The 19,406-nt window shown below is 41.2% G+C and overlaps 2 protein-coding genes across 6 annotated transcripts; both read left to right on the top strand.

The window, feature by feature from the left end:
• Positions 1 to 835: 835 nt before the first annotated feature.
• Positions 836 to 9,477, top strand: tnfrsf9b (tumor necrosis factor receptor superfamily, member 9b). Of its 5 annotated transcripts, XM_029694728.1 has the most exons (10): positions 836 to 1,066; positions 2,473 to 2,518; positions 4,351 to 4,455; positions 4,686 to 4,866; positions 5,114 to 5,334; positions 5,485 to 5,727; positions 5,965 to 6,102; positions 6,315 to 6,334; positions 6,466 to 6,727; positions 8,164 to 9,477. In XM_029694728.1, exons 1-10 carry the CDS (start codon positions 1,007 to 1,009, stop codon positions 8,409 to 8,411), a joined length of 1,524 nt encoding a protein of 507 aa, XP_029550588.1. In that variant the 5' UTR covers positions 836 to 1,006; the 3' UTR covers positions 8,412 to 9,477. The 5 variants fall into 5 exon arrangements, with proteins under 5 accessions (XP_029550588.1, XP_029550585.1, XP_029550586.1 ...); XM_029694725.1 differs by having other exon boundaries at positions 5,114 to 5,727; XM_029694726.1 differs by having other exon boundaries at positions 5,114 to 5,727; positions 6,544 to 6,727.
• Positions 9,478 to 9,746: 269 nt separating this feature from the next.
• Positions 9,747 to 19,406, top strand: tnfrsf1b (tumor necrosis factor receptor superfamily, member 1B). Its single transcript, XM_029694730.1, has 9 exons — positions 9,747 to 10,186; positions 16,707 to 16,812; positions 16,986 to 17,111; positions 17,198 to 17,377; positions 17,507 to 17,600; positions 17,734 to 18,023; positions 18,147 to 18,212; positions 18,321 to 18,391; positions 18,588 to 19,406. The coding sequence occupies exons 1-9, from the start codon at positions 10,109 to 10,111 to the stop codon at positions 18,999 to 19,001; spliced, it is 1,425 nt and encodes a 474-aa protein (XP_029550590.1). The 5' UTR covers positions 9,747 to 10,108; the 3' UTR covers positions 19,002 to 19,406.

A 19,406-nucleotide genomic window follows, 5' to 3' on the forward strand; every position in this document is an offset into this window, starting at 1 on the left:
GGAATGATTCCACTATTTGTATTATTTGCATGACTTTCATTGAAACTTTTATTTTGAAGACAAACCGAAAATTCCACTATTGTGGCTAATCCTTATTGTTGCTAGCTTCACATAGATGGGTCCGACCACCATTAATGAAATAAGAGCTGTCTTATAAATATTTTAGATGATGACACTTAGCTAGATAGTTAGCTAGCTAACTATAGCTACTGAAACAATTATGTCGTTTTGCTATGTTTTTGGGGAAGAACTTTGTTTGCCTCCATCAGCTAGCTAGCTTTATTACGACCAGCACTATCCAGCGCTCGTGCGGCACAGACACTGGGCGCCCAACAAAGTTTTACCAGCGTCATTATTATGTGACGAGCAGTCAAATTCGGGTCCTGATTGGTCACAATAAGGATTAGCCACAATAGTGGAATTTGCGGTTTGTCTTCAAAATAAAATCTCTCAAACAGCATTCTCTAATGAACCCTCTATGCACCTTTTAAGACCGCTCTTTCAAAGTCACCGAGATCTCTTCTAGCCATGGTAGCCAAAATAATGGGCAACTGGGCATTTTTATACAATTTCTCCATTACCAGGGTTTTGTTTAGAAGGGATACAGCTTTTGTCGAAATGTACTTTTCATACCAGGTTTAGGAGAATTTATGCAGTAGGTTAGGAGAATTGGGTTAAGGTTAGCGAAAATGCAACAAAAAAAACTACTTTTGATAACAACTGTATCCATCTAGACATGATGACCAATGACCATTTATGTTACGTGCCCCTTGTCCACAAAAGATTACCAAAAGTGGAAGTGGCCAACAAGCGCGCTATATTTATCTGCTTCTTTATTGGACAGCTCACTGACGACGTAACCCCGCTAAACTCGAACATGAACAAAACCTCCCCTGCATATTTTAGCACCTTGACCAGAGATTCAACCAGGCATGGCAATTGAACTGTATTCTGCTTGTTTCTTTTGAAAGGCTACATTTAACAGGTGACTTCTCTATAGTGCGAAATGGATTATCAACGCCATAATACCTCATGTCCTTTGAGAATACTTTGCCTTTTTAATCTGGTAAGTAGGCCTACTGTATGTTTTACAGATGTTATTGGGTTTAGTTTAGGTACTGTGATTTATGTTTTTTGTATGATGACGATGATGATAAGAGATGTAGATAATTAACATAATTATGATGACCTATTTATGATTATTGTGGAGATGATGATGGTGGTTGATTATGATATTATGCGAATGTAATTATGATTGTTATTATTGCTGTTATTATTTGTGCTAATGATACATCTTTTATAATTGTAATTACAGTAGTATATCATATTTTATGTTATATATTGCAGTATAAAATGTTTTCTATATTGATAGGTGTAGCCTACTTTTCAGATATGAAAGATAATAATAAACAAGTGAACATAAAGTTAGGGCACTGCTCTTACAGAAACTGAAACCTTTTTTTTTTTATCATAACCCTAGTGAGCCTGGCTGCAGTTTGTCCTACACTGCCAGTAAATGTAGTCATTCTAGTATTGTGCAAAGTTTTATAGAGCAGTTAATTCACTGAAATCAAGAATGCTCTCATAATATTTTTGTTAAGATCAGGGGATTAGTTTATTGAATGTTAATTATTAGTTTATAGATTTAGATAGCTTGTGAATCTATAATTAACAGTTATTATAACAGCTGAAATTGTGATTGTTATTTTGGTGCTTACCAAATAGTGAACTAGAGAAGCTTTATGACTGAACCATTATTGATTTGGCTTATTGCTGTTTTTATTGCCAGTGCAGCCAAAATAAACTCAGTTTTTGTGTCAGCATAAACATGAGTGTGTGAAGCTGAACTTTTAACCTAGTTTGTACAAATTTTTGTTTGTTTAGGTGTTTTACCAGGATTTTTCTTGGTACATTCTGTGACAGTCACTTTTTTCTGAACGGATATTGATTGGTGTGTGGGTTTTGCCTCCAGGAAGCATAGCCGTGGGAAACAGGTTGTGCTGAGGGTGCAGCACCCTCTGAAAATTCTGAATTGAAAAAAAAATATGAACCCCAAAAAATAAAAGAAAAAAATTCACAAATGTAGTGCACCGGAACTTCTGTATTAGCAGACCAATATAGCCATCTGTAGGGCAGACAATCCCCCCCCCCCCTTCCTGTGGCTATGCCAGGAAGTGTAGGTGTAGTGTAGATAACTAACTCTGTAGGTTATGGCCATGGCATTTCCATGTTGCAAGGTTTGTCATATGTTTACTGGCAGAGTAATTTCGGTTTACCTAGAGCGTAATTTTGTCAGATGCTCATAGTCTGTCCATAAGAGATTACTGCCAGAGGGCTGAGGGAAAGTAACTCCTCTACATCAGGGCTGGACTTCACTCTGAGAACTGGAATATTCTGTTGTTGCAAAATAAAATAATGATTCCTCTAATGATCATGGTTCTCTCTCTCTCTCTGTCTATCTCTCTCTCCCAGGTATCCTCTGTATTGTTGTCCAACTGTCCTCATATCTGTGACCCAGGTAAAGCCATCGATGACCTTTGTGATAACTGAATAGTCTGTCACATCATTGGGAATAGATTTGGGGAGATGCCCTTTATTTCCTAGCCACAAATGTTGCTAGTTCCTGTTTTGACCCACTGACATGCAAATAAATGACCTTTAGAGATGACAGACACAGTCAGCTCTCTGTGTCCGTGTGAAGGAGATGCATCTGTCACAACAGAACACATTTCCATCCACAAAAAAAAAAAAAGCATGATAGCTGTGATGGAAACAGGAAATTTAGGTAATTTTTAAAAAATGCTCACAGATAATTTATTCATTCGACATGGGAAATCTTGTGAGAAATGTATTATGTGAGAAATGGAGGTGGAAACTCCTTTATGGGTAAATATTGATAAAATGCCCATCATATCGAAGTAAACTTGGATTCACGCGATGATATGGTGTGTGGTCCTCCCACTACGATTCAGGAAACCATGCAGTTTATTAGGCTACTGTAACGGTTGTCGTAAGGATTGGACCAAGGTGCAGCAGGAACGTGTATACTCATCTTCTTTATAAACTCAAAAGAAGGAAAAACAAACAAATCACGTATACAAAACAACGAACGCCACTAAACAGTCCTGTCAGGTGCACAGACACAAAACAGGAAACAACTAACCACAAACCCCAATAGCACAAACACCCCTATACATAGGACCTTCAATCAGAGGCAACAAGGAACAGCTGCCTCCAATTGAAGGTCAATCAACAAATCCTAAACATAGAAATAGAAAGACTAAATTGAACATAGAAATACACTAACATAGAACATAGACCAAAAACCCCGGAACACTCTAAACAAACACCCCTCTTACATAATACCATAGCCCAACAAACCCCGAACCCCATAAAACAAACACCCCCTGCCACGTCCTGACCAAACTACAATAACAAATAACCCCTTTACTGGTCAGGACGTGACAGCTACAGATGAAAGTTATGATGAACTTCACAGGATGGTGAAAGTGCACAGTGATCTTGATGCTCCTTTCCAATAAATATCAAGGGTCTTATTCTGGTGATGTGATCGATGCTTGACTGCCGTTTGACAAATAAAAATATTATCTTATCCATTATAATCTCATCATGTAGACTAGCCTACCCATACAGCCTACCTTCACTATATCTGTGAGCTGTTGTTGGCTAGAGCGCACCTGCCAGGATCAGAGTAGGCGCATTTGTTATTTAACGCAACAGTTTTTGTGACAAAACAATCAGTAGAGTTGAAAATGCCATGGAAACACATTGAACTTTAGATTTTTTTCGGTACATGAAAACTTAAGCTAAAAAGTAAATTTTTTGTGCACTATGTCATCACACACAGATTTTTATCCACAAGAAGTCTGTTTGGTGGAAACACACCACTGACGGAAAAATTTGCATATTTTCTTCATGCGGATTCTAATTGGATGGAAACCTCATTGGATGGAAACCTAGCTGCTAATTTAAGTACTTCCACTTCAACTTCATTTTTTGTAATCTCGTCCTACCACAACATTTCTTTATGACACCGTCAGTGAAAAGACGTGCCACTGGCGTCATACATATTATATAGTATGCTATCGTGAGTGACTATCTTCAAAGTTTGGTCAGTCTACTGTAATGGCAGGCAACTCTCCACATTCAGAACAGTCTTTGAGGAATAATTTATCTTCCATTCCATGGCTCCTAACTTCTGTGAACCCATGGTAAATACTAAAGTGACTGTAAATGCACTGAAAGAGAAAAAGAAAGAGTCAGAGATGGAACAAGTGTGTCATCAGGATGTTGATACCTATGTGAACACCTGTCATTTGTCCTTTGCAGGCTTCATTATTAACAAGTGTAAGTGTGTCCCTTGTCCCGATGACCACTACTGGTACACGCAGAACGGCCTTCCGAAGTGTGACCAATGCAGCAAAGCCTGCTCAGGTAACTTTTACAGTTAGGCATTACATTGGGTTCTTTCATTCCTCTACACTAAACGTCATACCCATTAATGTATTATTTACCTCAAGGAAATACAGCATGTATATTAGTAACAATAGTTGAATATAAAATGGCATCATTATTTTACATTAGTTGAATAAGGGACAAACATATTGAGAGCAAATGTCTCATAGATAATTTGTGTGTTTGTGTGTCTTTGTTTGCGGGCAAAGTTGATCAGCACTTGACACAGGTGAAGGAATGCAGCCGGTACTCAAACCGTGAGTGCCACTGTGACAGCGGCTTTTTCTGTGACAACGCTGCCCAGTATACCTGCAGGAGGTGTAAGCCGTGCTCTCCCGGAACCTTCTCCAACAAACCAAACCTAACCATGTCCTGCAAACCCCACACAGAGTAAGTCCACAGCTATACAGCACTGGTGCTGAGCACTGTACTGATTCAGACATTCTCTGCCTACCATAAAGACTTGACCTATTAAGCTTTATCTCCCTCTACTGGATTTATGAGTCATTTGAAACAAACAATTGTACACACGGCCTACTTTTACAGTAAATTCAATTATTATATCTACTAGTATCCAACACTGTACTTTCTCATTTAGATAAACCACCTCACAAGTTCTCTCCTGGCTTCTCCCCAGTTGTGGCCATAAGGGAATGATCATGGTGACAGAGGGCACTGCCTCTCAGGATCGTGTATGTGCCCAGACCTCCCCTAACTCTCCTACAACCACTGCACCTCCAACTGTCCACAGCTCAGAGATAGGCTTTCATTCTTCTACCTCCAGTGGAGTCAGCACCACCCGAAAACCCCTCATCATAGCATTCCCATCTAGACTGGTGGGGTCTACATCTCCTGATGGTATGGCTCTTATGAGAGCTTTCTCTCACTTGAGTGAATCCAAGCATTTCCTGCTCTGTCCACTGGAGGGCTTTAACATGCTTCACCAGTCCAGCACTAGAGGTTTCATTGTCCTGCCATTTAATCACACTCATTCTCTGTTTATTCCAGCCTTTCCCAAAGCCACAATTTACACATCTGCAGACCCTTTACCAGCCTTACTCACCAGGCCTTCTTTGTCCCAAGCCCAGAGGGAGCCCTCTACCTCCCTCCCAACTAGGAAACAAGTCACTGAACACAGCTCCTTTGACCCCAACACAAAGCTCACCACCAGGAGAAACCCCAGCAAGGTGGACAGTAACACCTCACCTGCAGAGTCTGCCTCTACACCTCCTCTTACCACAGAAGACAACGGTATGGTTCTCAGAAGACTAGAGTATCCCATCTCTCCATTTCTACTAGATGATTCATTCTTTCAGAAATACATTTGTAGTTACTATAGGCTCTTAAAGGGTCTGTTATATTCAGTAAAAGTAACATAACACTGACAGGTTCAGCATTACAGGCTTCCTGCTCCTGTCTCTCTGCCTCTCCATGACACTGATGAAGCACTTTTTTCTCTGCTCATTAAAGACTCACCTTCTCTTTCAGCAACAGATACTGGACCGAGCCCTCTCACTCTCCCTTGGCTGCTGCTGATAGGTGGGCTACTAGGGGTTGTCGTGCTGCTGGTTGGTTACTTTGTCCGTTGTAGGGAGAGGTCACTGAAGTCCATGGACAAGTGGAAAGGTGAGCGAGTAAAGTGTTTAGATAACACAAACACATTATGCAGTGATGCATCAGATTATATGCCATGTTTCCCTTTCTATAAAACCCAGTAAATAAATACACTTACAATATTTATAGGGAGACAGTGAAACATTGTGGTGTATACATGCATATAAAATATGCATTTTGATTTCTTGATTTCTTGATTTCTATCTTCTTTTATATTCCTTTAGGTCCAGTATTTGGTAAAAATGTGAGTACAGTACTAATTCTCTATTTGCATAAAGTATGTATCGAACTTCTGTACAGTGTTGCTAGAAGTATAAACGGTGACTTCTCGAAAGTCAAATGGGTCACTGTGTGAGAATGTGTCTCTACCTTTAGGATGAGCAGATTTGTAAGGAAGGTTTGAGAGGGAGCTATAATGTGTGGGAGAGCCATCATTGTCCTGCTGCCCTACAGACAGATTCCTATATACAGGCCCAGCCACCACAGGAGAGTTGCCCACACCTGGAGGCCCAGCATCTTCTGGGGAGGGAGACTGGGGGAAATCCTAGACAGGATGGTGCAGGGTTGCTACCTCCAGGGGTCATGAAGCAGCTCACAGTGGACCACTCTGGAGGAGAGAACATTAGCAACACAGTGGGTAGGTGTTTGGATATCATATTGTGTAACGGCTGTCGTCGTAATGAGACCAAGGTGCAGTGGAGGATGTGTGTTCATCTTGAAATTTCATTGAAAAAGAGAACACTTTACAAAAATAAACCAAAGACGACAGCAAAACAGTCCTGTCAGGAAAACCTCTAAACAGAAAACTATCACCCACAAACCCCAAAGGAAAACAGGCTGCCTATGTATGACTCCCAATCAGCAACAACAAACTACAGCTGTTCCTGATTGGGAGCCACACACGGCCAACCAAAGAAACAAACCAACATAGAAAAATAAACATAGAACGCCCACCCATGTAACACCCTGGCCTAACCAAAATAGATAACAAAAAAAAACCTCTCTATGGCCAGGGCGTAACATATTGTTACATTGTATCTTATGTTTGCGTACTGTGTAGCCACATTTGGACAGACATATTTCCTCTAGCGTGTCTGAAAACTAGGGGGCTAAAGGTCCGGAAAAACTCGGGTCTGGAAACATTGTGTTCTTTGGCAAGGAAGTTTGTTTAATCTCACTTGCATCTGAGTTCATATTTCCCTTTCCAGTTGTTTTGTTTGGCAGTGAGTTGAGACATATTTCTTCTCGTTTAAACTTCCTGTTCAAGTATCACTGCCAAGACACAGTGGTACCAGCGTAGTGCTGCAGTGTATAAAGCAGTGTCAGAGGTTCATTTAGTGAGGGTACACAGGAAACCACAACCAGCACATAGAAATAGGATCATGTATAGACTCTTTTCCAGTACATGACACACTGACGTCACGCACTGATGCGCACGACTCTTGGCGGCAGTAAGAAAGCCATTGCCATCTGCGCCCATTCAACATAGCCTAAATGTACTTTTTTATTACTTCTAAACAAAATACCTTTTTGGGGTTCTCACACCCTGACAATGATGTTTTGATTCTTACATGAACAGTCGCTTAGATTATATTTGGTTGTGATCTTTGCAAAATAACTATTTTGGATGCAGCAGCTGTTAGCTATAATGCTAACGCTCATTGATATAGGCTGTAGCAAAAGCTAGCCATGGGTTTTTAAGTATAATGCAGTTGATTTGTGATGATGACACAAACATTATATTAAGCAGGGCATTCATACGAGCCTTAAAATCCAATTATAATCCAAAAGTAGTGTGAAATGCACTATTAAGCAATATGTAAATAGAGGCTTTTTTTTGCTGGTGTTCTATAAGAATTGTTATGCCACCAACTTGCGCGCCTCAATGTTTGTAAACACAGAAAGGGGTCTATATGCTGCTGAATGAGGCCAGCTTTTCACTTCCTCTCTGTACATTTATCACAGTACTAAGTTCAACAGGTTTTATATCAGCATTTACTGTGCATAACAGATAGGAATGTATGTGTCACCTGTTTCAATAGTTTAATCGAATAATGTTGGTGTTTGATTCAGGGTCCATTTACATCTACTCTCCGGGGACGGTTGTCCTGGGATACAACAAGTCGGAGAGGAAGGTGGATCAAGTGGAGAGTGGAGTAGAGGGCTGTCCCCTCACCAGAACACCCCAGCAGGAGTCCTCCTGCCCCCTCCCTGAGGGCCCTGCTCTGGGGCCAGAGAGAATGAGTACACAGGAGGAGACCTGCAAAGAGCTGAGATACCCCATCCCGGCCACCAGCAACTGGGAACTAGAAAAAAATTGAAATTGAGGATTAACTATGGAAAAAGCCTGAGGAGGAGCAACTTCATTCAATATCAAATATCATCTCTAGGGGAAGAATGCAGACAGAATATTATTTGCTACTGTAAAGACTGTTAGACTGGATGGCTTCCTTCTGTACAAGGATTGCAAAAGCCACTGGGGTCCCTCAGGGGTCTTCTATTATGAATGAGTGACAGTTTGTTCCAACTGTATGCAATAGTCTTAGCACAGGTTTCAAATTCACTGTAAGTCACTGTTGTGACAGCAGTGCTAGGACAGTATTTGAGAGCAATGCATGGTCTGTTTGATATGGGGTGTCGACACTGTGAGTCGGAGTTTCCCATAATTGGGTACATGTACACAATGGCGCCAGATCGTGTGAGAGTCTACGTGTATCAACCACAGAAACAGTGAAGACAAGAAATTCATATGAGGTGTGAAGTAACCTACATAACCATGATACAAGTAGGATTTGGGGTGTGAAGAGCTCACAATTTCCATTGTAAAGTAATACAGTAATACCATGTTCACGGGTTACAACCTTTGTTCTGTGAATTTATGATCAAGACATTGCTATGTACAGTAGCCTACAGGACGAAGACAGAAGAAAGATGCCTTTATAACAGACAATAGCAATCTGTTCCAGTCTATTCCTTGACAGAAATGTACACAAATGAACAAACTATTTCAAGTCACCTCTTTATGGTGAAACCACTTATGTAGTTGACTATGACTATGTGCAGCCAATTACTGTCTGTTAATCATGCAGACTGTACAGAACAAATGTAATATTTTGTCTGTTTGACAAATGCATGTGACGTAGGCTATGCCATAGCATGAGCTGTTTGATTAACAGCAATTTTTTTTATCCTTCTGAAATTGTAGAACTGTTTCAAGCAAGTGTTTACCGACAAAACACAATTTACGATGATTTCTGTATTAGTATGGCGGAATGAAAAATGGTCTCTCTTTTATATAGTAGTAGTGCTGAAAATGTTGACTCAACATTTTGTGATTAACATACCAAATTTGGCACAGATGTAGATGTACAGTGCCTTTGAAAAGTATTCAGACCCCTTGATTTTTTGTTATGTTACAGCCTCACTCTAAAACAGATTATATAAAAAAAATCCTCAGCACTCTACACACAATACCCCATAATGACAAAGTGAAAACAGGTTTTTAGACATTTTTGCAAATGTAGGGGTTATTCGGCTGTCCGCATAGGAGAACCCTTTTTGGTTCCATGTAGAACCCTTTACCCTCGACATGGAACCTGGAACCAAAAAGGTGTTTTACCTGGAACCAAAAAGGTGTTTTACCTGGATCCAAAAAGGGTTCTTCAAAGGGTTCTCCTATGGGGACAGCCGAAGAACCCCTATAAATGTGTTAACATTTTTTTTACATTTGTATAGTGTTGTGTTACAAAGGGTTAATGAAAGAAAGTGTTACTGCTTGACACTGCCTCTTTGCAATCATTACCGGTTTGGGTACAGTACGTGGACGACTTGAGGAAATTGACTGAAAGGTAACTGCAGTGCAAAGACGCCCTCAGTTTCCTCAGCTGGTCAGCAGTTCAAGGAAACGCGCTCTTTTGTTTCGGGTTGTAATTCGAGTGTTCTTCTGTAGGCTACCTATACGGTTTCAGTATGGACTTTTTCGCAAGATCTTAAAGGGTCAATAATAGTTGAATCAATCATGATACTAAGGACTGTAAGTGGCGTTCTTACAGTAAGGATTTTTCTAGCAATCATGGAGCAGCCTGTTGAGAACATGGTAAGTGTCCTTCAGACGTGAATGTTGTGTTACGCGACCATGACAACGAGAAACACTGGTGCAGCCTGACCAATGTTTAGCTAAATGGGATACTCTTTGCAGCGTTGTATGATCATCAGATCAGATCATCAGTCTGATTTTAAATAGCGAATCATTAATCATTGATTGTTAACAATTATCTAGGTCAATGAATTGTGTGTGTGCGAGAGAATGTTGTGTTGTCTTGGATTTTTCAACTTAATTTGTCAAGGTATTGTGACATAGAATATATGTTTAAAATACATAGGATTTGAAAAAAAAGTCAACATAAACTGTTGTTTTGAGAGTGAAATTTAAGGATTATGTTATCGTTGTGACCAATTTTCAACATAGAGAAGAAACCTTATCAAATATGTTGAATTTGTACCTTTGAAACCACGTCAGATCTTCAACATTATATCCACTATCAGAAAAAACTAAAGTCTAGGCAGCATCTACTAGTGGAGAGTTGTCTAACAGGTATTCATTTGGTCTCCCATCCATGGTTTTAACCAAGCCCAGCACTGCTTAGCTTTGTTGTTTGTTGCTGACTACTACATGTACCAATGTCATATCATGAGAATAAGTATTGAGAGATCTCTTAATAACGAAATATATTCACTGTTGCTGTCGAAGTCATTCCAAAAGGTTGGTTTAACAGAGCAAATTAAATGTAACCATACTTTATGTCATATCATCAATGATACTATTTAGGCCTATACAGAATTTGCAAAGTCAACAACATTGTTGTTGTCTATTAATGTTGTGTATTATGTCATGTTTCATGTTTTGTGTGGACACCAGGAAGAGTAGCTGCTGCTTTTGCAACAACTAATGGGGATCCTAATAAAATACCCCACAATACCAAAAAATACCAATTGTTTCAATTCAACCCAAGGTTCAACTTAAAATAGACAATACATATCGGCCTAGGTTTTCAAGCTTTGGTTGATTTCAAATGTAATCTTCAAGTTAATCATTCATTTGTTGAATTCACATCTCCATTTCAACCTAAAATCTAAGTTAAAGAATAGGAATATATCAAACTGGATTTAAAGTTTGAATATATTAGATTTAGTCCTATTGTTTAACTTACATTTTTGTTTAACATAGAGATCTAACATATAAATTATTAATTTGTAGACAAACTGGATTTTGATTTATTTTGTTTTTTATTTCACCTTTATTTAACCAGGTAGGCAAGTTGAGAACAAGTTCTCATTTACAATTACGACCTGGCCAAGATAAAGCAAAGCAGTTTGACACATACAACAACACAGAGTTACACATGGAGTAAAACAAACCTACAGTCAATAATACAGTAGAAAAAGAAGTCTATATACAAAGTGAGCAAATGAGGTGAGATAAGGGAGGTAAAGGCAAAAAAAGGCCATGGTGGCGAAGTAAATACAATATAGCAAGTAAAACACTGGAATAGTAGATTTGCAGTGGAAGAAAGTACAAAGTAGAAATAGAAATAACAGGGTGCAAAGGAGCAAAATAAATACAGTAGGGGAAGAGGTAGTTGTTTGGGCTAAATTATAGATGGGCTATGTACAGGTGCAGTAATCTGTGAGCCGCTCTGACAGCTGGTGCTTAAAGCTAGTGAGGGAGATAAGTGTTTCCAGTTTCAGAGATTTTTGTAGTTCGTTCCAGTCATTGGCAGCAGAGAACTGGAAGGAGAGGCAGCCGATGGAGGAATTGGCTTTGGGGGTGACCAGAGAGATATACCTGCTGGAGCGCGGGCTACAGGTGGGTGCTGCTATGGTGACCAGCAAGCTGAGATAAGGGGGAACTTTACCTAGCAGGGTCTTGTAGATGACCTGGAGCCAGTGGGTTTGGCGACAAGTATGAAGCGAGGTCCAGCCAACAAGAGCGTACAGGTCACAGTGGTGGGTAGTATATGGGGCTTTGTTGACAAAACGGATGGCACTGTGATAGACTGCATCCAATTTATTGAGTAGGGTATTGGAGGCTATTTTGTAAATGACGTCGCCGAAGTCGAGGATCGGTAGGATGGTCAGTTTTACGAGGGTATGTTTGGCAGCATGAGTGAAAGATGCTTTGTTGCAAAACAGGAAGCCAATTCTAGATTTAACTTTGGATTGGAGATGTTTGATGTGAGTCTGGAAGGAGAGTTTACAGTCTAACCAGACACCTAGGTATTTGTAGTTGTCCACATATTTTAAGTCAGAACCGCCCAGAGTAGTGATGATGGACAGGTGGGCAGGTGCAGGCAGCGATCGGTTGAAGAGCATGCATTTAGTTTTACTTGTATTTAAGAGCATTTGGAGGCCACGGAAGGAGAGTTGTATGGCATTGAAGCTCGTCTGGAGGGTAGTTAGCACAGTGTCCAAAGAAGGGCCAGATGTATACAGAATGGTGTTGTCTGCATAGAGGTGGATCAGAGACTCACCAGCAGCAAGAGCGACATCATTGATGTATACAGAGAAAAGAGTCGGCCCAAGAATTGAACCCTGTGGCATCCCCATTGAGACTGCCAGAGGCCAACAGGCCCTCCGATTTGACACACTGAACTCTATCAGAGAAGTAGTTGGTGAACCAGGCAAGGAAATCATTTGAGAAACCATGGCTATTGAGTCTGCCGATGAGGATGTGGTGATTGACAGAGTCGAAAGCCTTGGCCAGGTCAATGAATACGGCTGCACAGTATTGTTTCTTATCGATGGCGGTTAAGATATCGTTTAGGATAGTAAATTGTGTTTGGTTGTCAACACAACCAAATATCAGATGTATCTTCTACTTGGATAGTTCAATCTGTGCCATTGACTTAATTTGGCTTTAATTCCAGTTTGTCTACAAATTAATAATTCATATGTTGGATTCACGTCTCCATCTCAACCAAAACTCAAAGTTAAAGAATAGGATTAAATCAGATCAAATCAAACTTTAAATGCACTTTAAATCATGTTTGATCTTGGTTGAGATAAAGACGTGAATCCAACATATGAATTATTAATTTGTAGACAAACTGGAATCAAAGCCAGACTAAGTCAGTGGCACAAAAGAGACTTATCATTCAAATGTTGATATTTGGTTGTGTTGAGAACCAAACACAATGCAATATCCCTTTAGCAATACAGTAAATATCCTATTAACTTGAAACAGATATAGGATCTTAATTTGATCACTATTTTCAAATCAAATTTTATTAGTTTGAATACAACAGGTATTACCTTACAGTGAAATGCTTACTTACGAGCCCTTAACCAACAGTGCAGTTAAAAAATATATGGATAAGAATAAGAGATCAAATTAACAAGTAATTAAAGAGCAGCTGTAAAAAATAACAATATATACAGTGGGGTGCCGGTACAGAGTCAATGTGCGGGGGCACCGGTTAGTTGAGGTAGTATGTACATGTAGGTAGAGTTATTAAAGTGACTATGCATAGATGACAACAGAGAGTGGCAGTGGTGTGGAGAGGGTAGGGAGGGCAATGTGAATAGTCTGGGTAGCCATTTGACTAGATGTTCAGGAGTCTTATGGCTTGGGGAAAGAAGCTGTTTAGAAGCCTCTTGGACCTAGACTTGGTGCTCCGGTACCGCTTGCCATGTGGTAGCACAGAGAACAGTCTATGACCACACCAGGCAGTGATACAACCAGTCAGGATGCCCTCGATAGTGCAGCTGTAGAACCTTTTGAGGATCTGAGGACCCGTGCCAAATCTTTTCAGTCTCCTAGGGGGAATAGGTTTTGTTGTGCCCGCTTCACGACTGTCATGGTGTGCTTGGACCATGATAGTTTGTTTGTGATGTGGACACCAAGAAACTTGAAGCTCTCAACCTGCTCCACTGCAGCCCCGTCGATGAGAATGGGGACGTGCTCGGTCCTCCTTTTCCTGTAGTCCACAATCATCTCCTTTGTCTTGATCATGTTGATGGAGAGGTTATTGTCCTGGCACCACACGGCCAGGTCTCTGACCTCCTCCCTATAGGCTGTCTTGTTGTTGTCGGTGATCAGGCCTACCACTGTTGTGTCATCGGCAAATTTAATGATGGTGTTGGAGTTGTGCCTGGCCGTGCAGTCATGAGTGAACAGGGAGTACAGGATGGGGCTGAGCACACATCCCTGAGGGGCCCCTGTGTTGAGGATCAGCGTGGCGGATGTGTTGTTACCTACTTTAACCACCTGGGGTGTGGCCCGTCAGGAAGTCCAGGATCCAGTTGCAGAGGGAGGTGTTTAGTCCCAGGGTCCTTAGCTTATTGATGAGCTTTGAAGGCACTATGGTGTTGAACGCTGAGCTGCAGTCAATGAATAGCATTCTCACATAGGTGTTCCTTTTGTCCAGGTGGGAAAGGGCAGTGTGGAGTGCAGTAGAGATTGCATCATCTGTGGATCTGTTGGGGCGGTATGCAAATTGGAGTGGGTCTAGTGTTTCTGGGATGATGGTGTTGATGTGAGCCATGACCAGCCTTTCAAAGCACTTCATGGCTACAGACGTGAGTACTACGGGTCGGTAGTCATTTAGGCTGAGAATTGTCCTGCACGGCAGGAAATGCGAACGTCTAATGTATTCGATCTTTAAAAAGGCTTCTAAAGTTTGTCATTTACACTTTAAAATGTCCGACTTGTCCTAACGAAAACATTTTTTTCATTAATTATAATCCACATAATAATTCACATTTCCTCTTGCTGCAGGATCCTGCTGTAGCAAACAAGCTCAAAATAAGATCCTACGCCTGTATGTTGGATTCACATCTCTAACTAAATAGAATAGGTGAATAGGATTAAGCCAGTGGCTCAGATGAAACTATCCAAGCATTAGATATCAATTAAACGTTGTCAACCAAACACAATTCAAAATTACTTTTGTAATACACGAAATAGCCTAAAGTTAAGGCAATCTTATAAACTAGGTCTAACAGTATTTATTCAAACTTAAAATGTGTAACACATCCTTTGCCACATTTGGAGGTTAGCCCACTGTAGCCTAACTATAAATGTCCTCTTATGTCCTCATAGGAAGTGTGTATGTTCAAGATAGCAGGGCAAAGGTCGCAGGTCTGCCAAGTTCCTCTAATAATCTGTGCACAATCTCGAACAGCAGTGATCATTTGTACTTTTAATGTAGCCTAATCTCAACTACAATCCAGGTCATTTGGTTGTGCTATTAGATCAAGCACAGTGGTAATAACACATTAAATGATTGTATAATAACAAAATATCGGACATTGTTTTCCCTTTTGAACTTTGTTGTGCTTTTAAATTGTGCCCAGCGGGTTGTTTCTTATTAGTAGGGCACCAGGACAGGGGGCTGAATAAAGTATGTCAACCTGTCACAAGAAGAATCAGGATGCTTCTGAAAGTATACAGAAGACAATGGCGTGCTATGTAAACCATGGCAAAGGGGCTATGCACCAAATTTGGCACAGCACCAGATGTAATGATCTTCTATAGCCTATCAATACCACACATACTAGCCTATGACTTAGAAATGATTTGTATGGTATTTTTTTTGTAGCACCTTCACTTCCTCCAATGTTTGAAAGATATCTGTATTGGTTTCGGGATGACATGATTTCAAATTGGATAACCTATGGTCTGTATAGTATGCTTGCAGCGTTGATATTTTGTTTTTTCAGCAATGGATTATTTGTTTGTTTGGAAAAAATATATTGCACAGAGCACCTAGGTGCAAAAGTGTTTCATTCATTATTAATTTCACCATCAAAAGAAACTGATGTTTTTGTAAAGCTCAATATTTCATTTTCAGTCTTAACTCGAGTGTTCCACAAAACTAAACACATCAAATCAGGAAAACTCCTGATTCAGTTTTCTGATTTGATATGTTTGTTTTGGATGGCTGCCATAAATGAAAAGGAAATGCCTGTCAGAAGAGGCATTCTGTCCATTGTAGAGAGGACGATAGTGAGAGGCCTTGGCAGCGACATATCTTTGGTATTCAGACGTCATAGCCAGTCCTTGACAACTTATTGGAAATCTCTCCGATCTCCTCAACCACTTCCTGTCAAACACGAGACAGACAGATTGTTTAAAAAAAAAAAATGTTTTACTGTCTGTACATTGGGTCTTGTGTCTACTGGCAAACAATTACTATACCACAAATGTGTTCGTGTATATTCCCCAGTCCCCAACAGATAGAATAGGTCTTCTTTCTTTGCTGACACAATACCCAACCCTCAGGTTCTACACTTAGAAAAAAAGGTGCTATCTAGAACCTAAAACGGTTATTCGGCTGCCCCCATAGGAGAACCCTTTGAAGAACCCTTCTTGGTTTCAGGTAGAACCCTTTTGGGTTCCTTGTTAAAACCTTTCCACAGAGGGATCTACATGGAACCCAAAAGAGCTCTACCTGGAACCAAAAAGGGTTCTCCTATGGGGATAGCCGAATAACCCTTTTGGAACCCTTTCTTCTAAGAGTGTACTAGAGGTTTAAATAGAAGGCTCTTGGTGGGGCATGTTACTCATCACTCCTCCTCCTGATCAGGTGCACTTCATGGTCCCCTTGTCCCTACAGGTGTACACTCTGCCATACGCACCAGACTCTGACGGATCCTGCCACAACAAAACAGCTGAATACTATAACGCAGATGTAAACCTCTGCTGCAGCAAATGTACTTCTGGTAAGGTGTAGTCCTAAACACTAATGAAACTGAGAGGAGAGGACATCCTTAGAATCATAGCACTAAATATGACCACTTCAAACATAACAATACTTTTACGGCACTCTGTAGGTTCTGTAAAATGTACATGTACTGAGATGATTACTGTAAATTATACATGTATGTCATTACAGGGACACGCCGGAAAGATCTATGCAGCTCTACCTCAGACACGGCGTGTGAACCATGTCCTGGAGGCCAGTACAGTGGGACCTTTAATTACTTCGCAAAATGCTTCAGATGTCCCAAGTGTTCAGCAGGTGGGTGGGTTATGTTATTCCAGTGACTCAGCTACATTGATAGGTGTGTAGTCTTTAATGAGCATTTTATTCCTTTATGCGTGAAGACAAAGGCCTGAAGTATGTCCAGAAGTGCTCCAGCACCACCAAGACTCAGTGTGCGTGCCAGACTGGGATGTACTGCGTACTGAACCAACACCCGGACTGTAAGGAGTGTGCACATTTTACATACTGCAAGCCTGGTCATGGGGTCTCTGTAGAAGGTACCACAGCTGGACAGGAGGCTGGTAGGACACTATTTCTAACTGATTCCACATGTTTCTGTCCTCCTCAAATATTATATTGGAAGTTTGAATGCAACTGTTCACTGTAAGAGTATGAGTAAACGTGTTTGTGTGTTGTGGTGTGTGTTTCAGGGACAGCAGAGTCGGATGTGGAATGTGCATCATGCCCCGATGGAACCTTCTCTGACCAGTACTCCTACACCCAGATCTGCCAGCACCACACAGAGTGAGTGACTCACACATTCCTGCATAACACGAACACATGCAAGCACGCACACACACAGACGCGCACACACACAGCAATTATTTGGACTGTCGGTATTGGTGTTAACAATGGGACTGTGACACTGTCTCCTCAGTTGTCTGTCTCAGGGGAGGGACGTACTGACTTACGGTACAGCCACCACCGATGCGGTGTGTGGACCGAAGGTAAACGGACGACTGGTCTCCATCCTCCAAACCACCACACCTCCAAGCCCACCGACCACAATGCCACCCTCTGGTAAAGGGCATACCACATTGAGTCTACAGAGCATGGATATGTCTACAGTTCCTACCACCCGAGGCTCAAAGCTGACATCTAGTCCCTCTGATCCACTGGTCATCGCTCCAACGGAAGAAAAATCACCAGGCGTTGACCTTTGGATAGGTAAATACAGGCAGCTATATAGTCCACGTGTCAGAGACCACTCTCGTGGTTTTAACATTCCTCCACCGCCGTCTCTCGTATACTTACACCGCTTTGTTGTATCCCCGCTCTTGTATCTTTCAGTTGCAGGTGCTATCGGAGGTGCTATGTTCCTGCTGCTGATCATAGGCACTATCATTTACAAGAAAGGTAAAGCTTTAGAGTTAAACACTTGATTGTAATAGCCCTTTAATTGATTGCAAACATGGCTATGAAAATGACAACATTTTACTGTAAGTTTACTATGTTCTCTTACAGCCTTCACTAAGTTCATACGTGTATCTTCTGCAGAAGATATAAATGGAAATTCTGAGAAGGAGGCCATTAAAGTTAGTTTTTTTGCCATTTAACCGTAGTAAAGCATTTTTGAGGCAAGAACATTTCAACAGCTTCAACATTTTCTCTCTCTCTCTCTCTCTCTCTCTCTCTCTCTCTCTCTCTCTCTCTCTCTCTCTCTCTCTCTCTCTCTCTCTCTCTCTCTCTCTCTCTCTCTCTCTCTATATATATATATATATATATATATAGTGTCTGCTGGGGAAAGGAGACTGCAGTAATGTCGGTCAGGCAGAGACCCAGCAGGATGCTATTAAGACCTGGTCAGGCTCAGGGTGCTCCAACAGCCTGGAGGGCTTGTCAATAGGCCCCGTCCAGTCCACCATTCCACAGCCCAGCATCCTGGCCAGCACCCCCCAGCCCAGCCCCCAATCCACCAGCCCTCTGGCATCTGTACCCCTAGTTAATGTCAACATCACTGTTACCTACCCTGTGAACATAGGAAATGAGTTATGCTCCAGACCTACCAGCACCCAGATAGACTCACCACAAGCTGACCCCGAGGCCCCTTTATCAAGGGAGGAGGAGGTGTATGTGAACATGCCACAGCGAGAGGGTTGCAAAGAGGCACTTACGGCAGAACAGGAGTTTGGAAATGATGTATGAGGACTGGAGGCATATAGGGGAGGGTCAGACAATAGATTGTGTTTTAGTGATGTTTTTTTTTACTGTAACTGTTGCCTCTGTTGTTATGTGGTTGCTACTTGAAGTACTGGTGGTGACTTTGTGTTGGTAGAGAGAGTCCGAATGACTGTTCATGTGCCTCAGGTAGGATTTCCCAAACTTTGCACATTTTGCATAAGTTATACCCAGGGAGGGTCCCAGGACCGAGTTTTAGAAACCCTGATATAATGTGCTGTCTGTGCTGGAAAGTCTTGAACACCTGATTTAGATTGTCAGCGACTGTTTGAAGGATTATTGATAAGTGAATGATGTGGTGCATGTGAATGTTGTTGTAAGGATACTGTAAATGTTACACGGCTCAAGGTATCCCAAAATCTTTTATCATAA

The sequence above is a fragment of the Salmo trutta genome, chromosome 16, assembly GCF_901001165.1.
Source record: "Salmo trutta chromosome 16, fSalTru1.1, whole genome shotgun sequence".
In the NCBI taxonomy this organism is placed as follows: Eukaryota; Metazoa; Chordata; class Actinopteri; order Salmoniformes; family Salmonidae; genus Salmo; species Salmo trutta.

Bases quoted from the DNA above. Each gene is read 5' to 3' on its own strand.
- tnfrsf9b (XM_029694725.1), top strand. From the start codon at position 1,007: ATGGATTATCAACGCCATAATACCTCATGTCCTTTGAGAATACTTTGC. The intron at 4,867-5,113 runs GTAAGTCCACAG...GCTTCTCCCCAG, and splicing joins TCCTGCAAACCCCACACAGA to TTGTGGCCATAAGGGAATGA. The intron at 6,103-6,314 runs GTGAGCGAGTAA...ATATTCCTTTAG, and splicing joins GTCCATGGACAAGTGGAAAG to GTCCAGTATTTGGTAAAAAT.
- tnfrsf1b (XM_029694730.1), top strand. From the start codon at position 10,109: ATGATACTAAGGACTGTAAGTGGCGTTCTTACAGTAAGGATTTTTCTA. The intron at 16,813-16,985 runs GTAAGGTGTAGT...ATGTCATTACAG, and splicing joins CTGCAGCAAATGTACTTCTG to GGACACGCCGGAAAGATCTA. The intron at 18,024-18,146 runs GTAAATACAGGC...TGTATCTTTCAG, and splicing joins AGGCGTTGACCTTTGGATAG to TTGCAGGTGCTATCGGAGGT.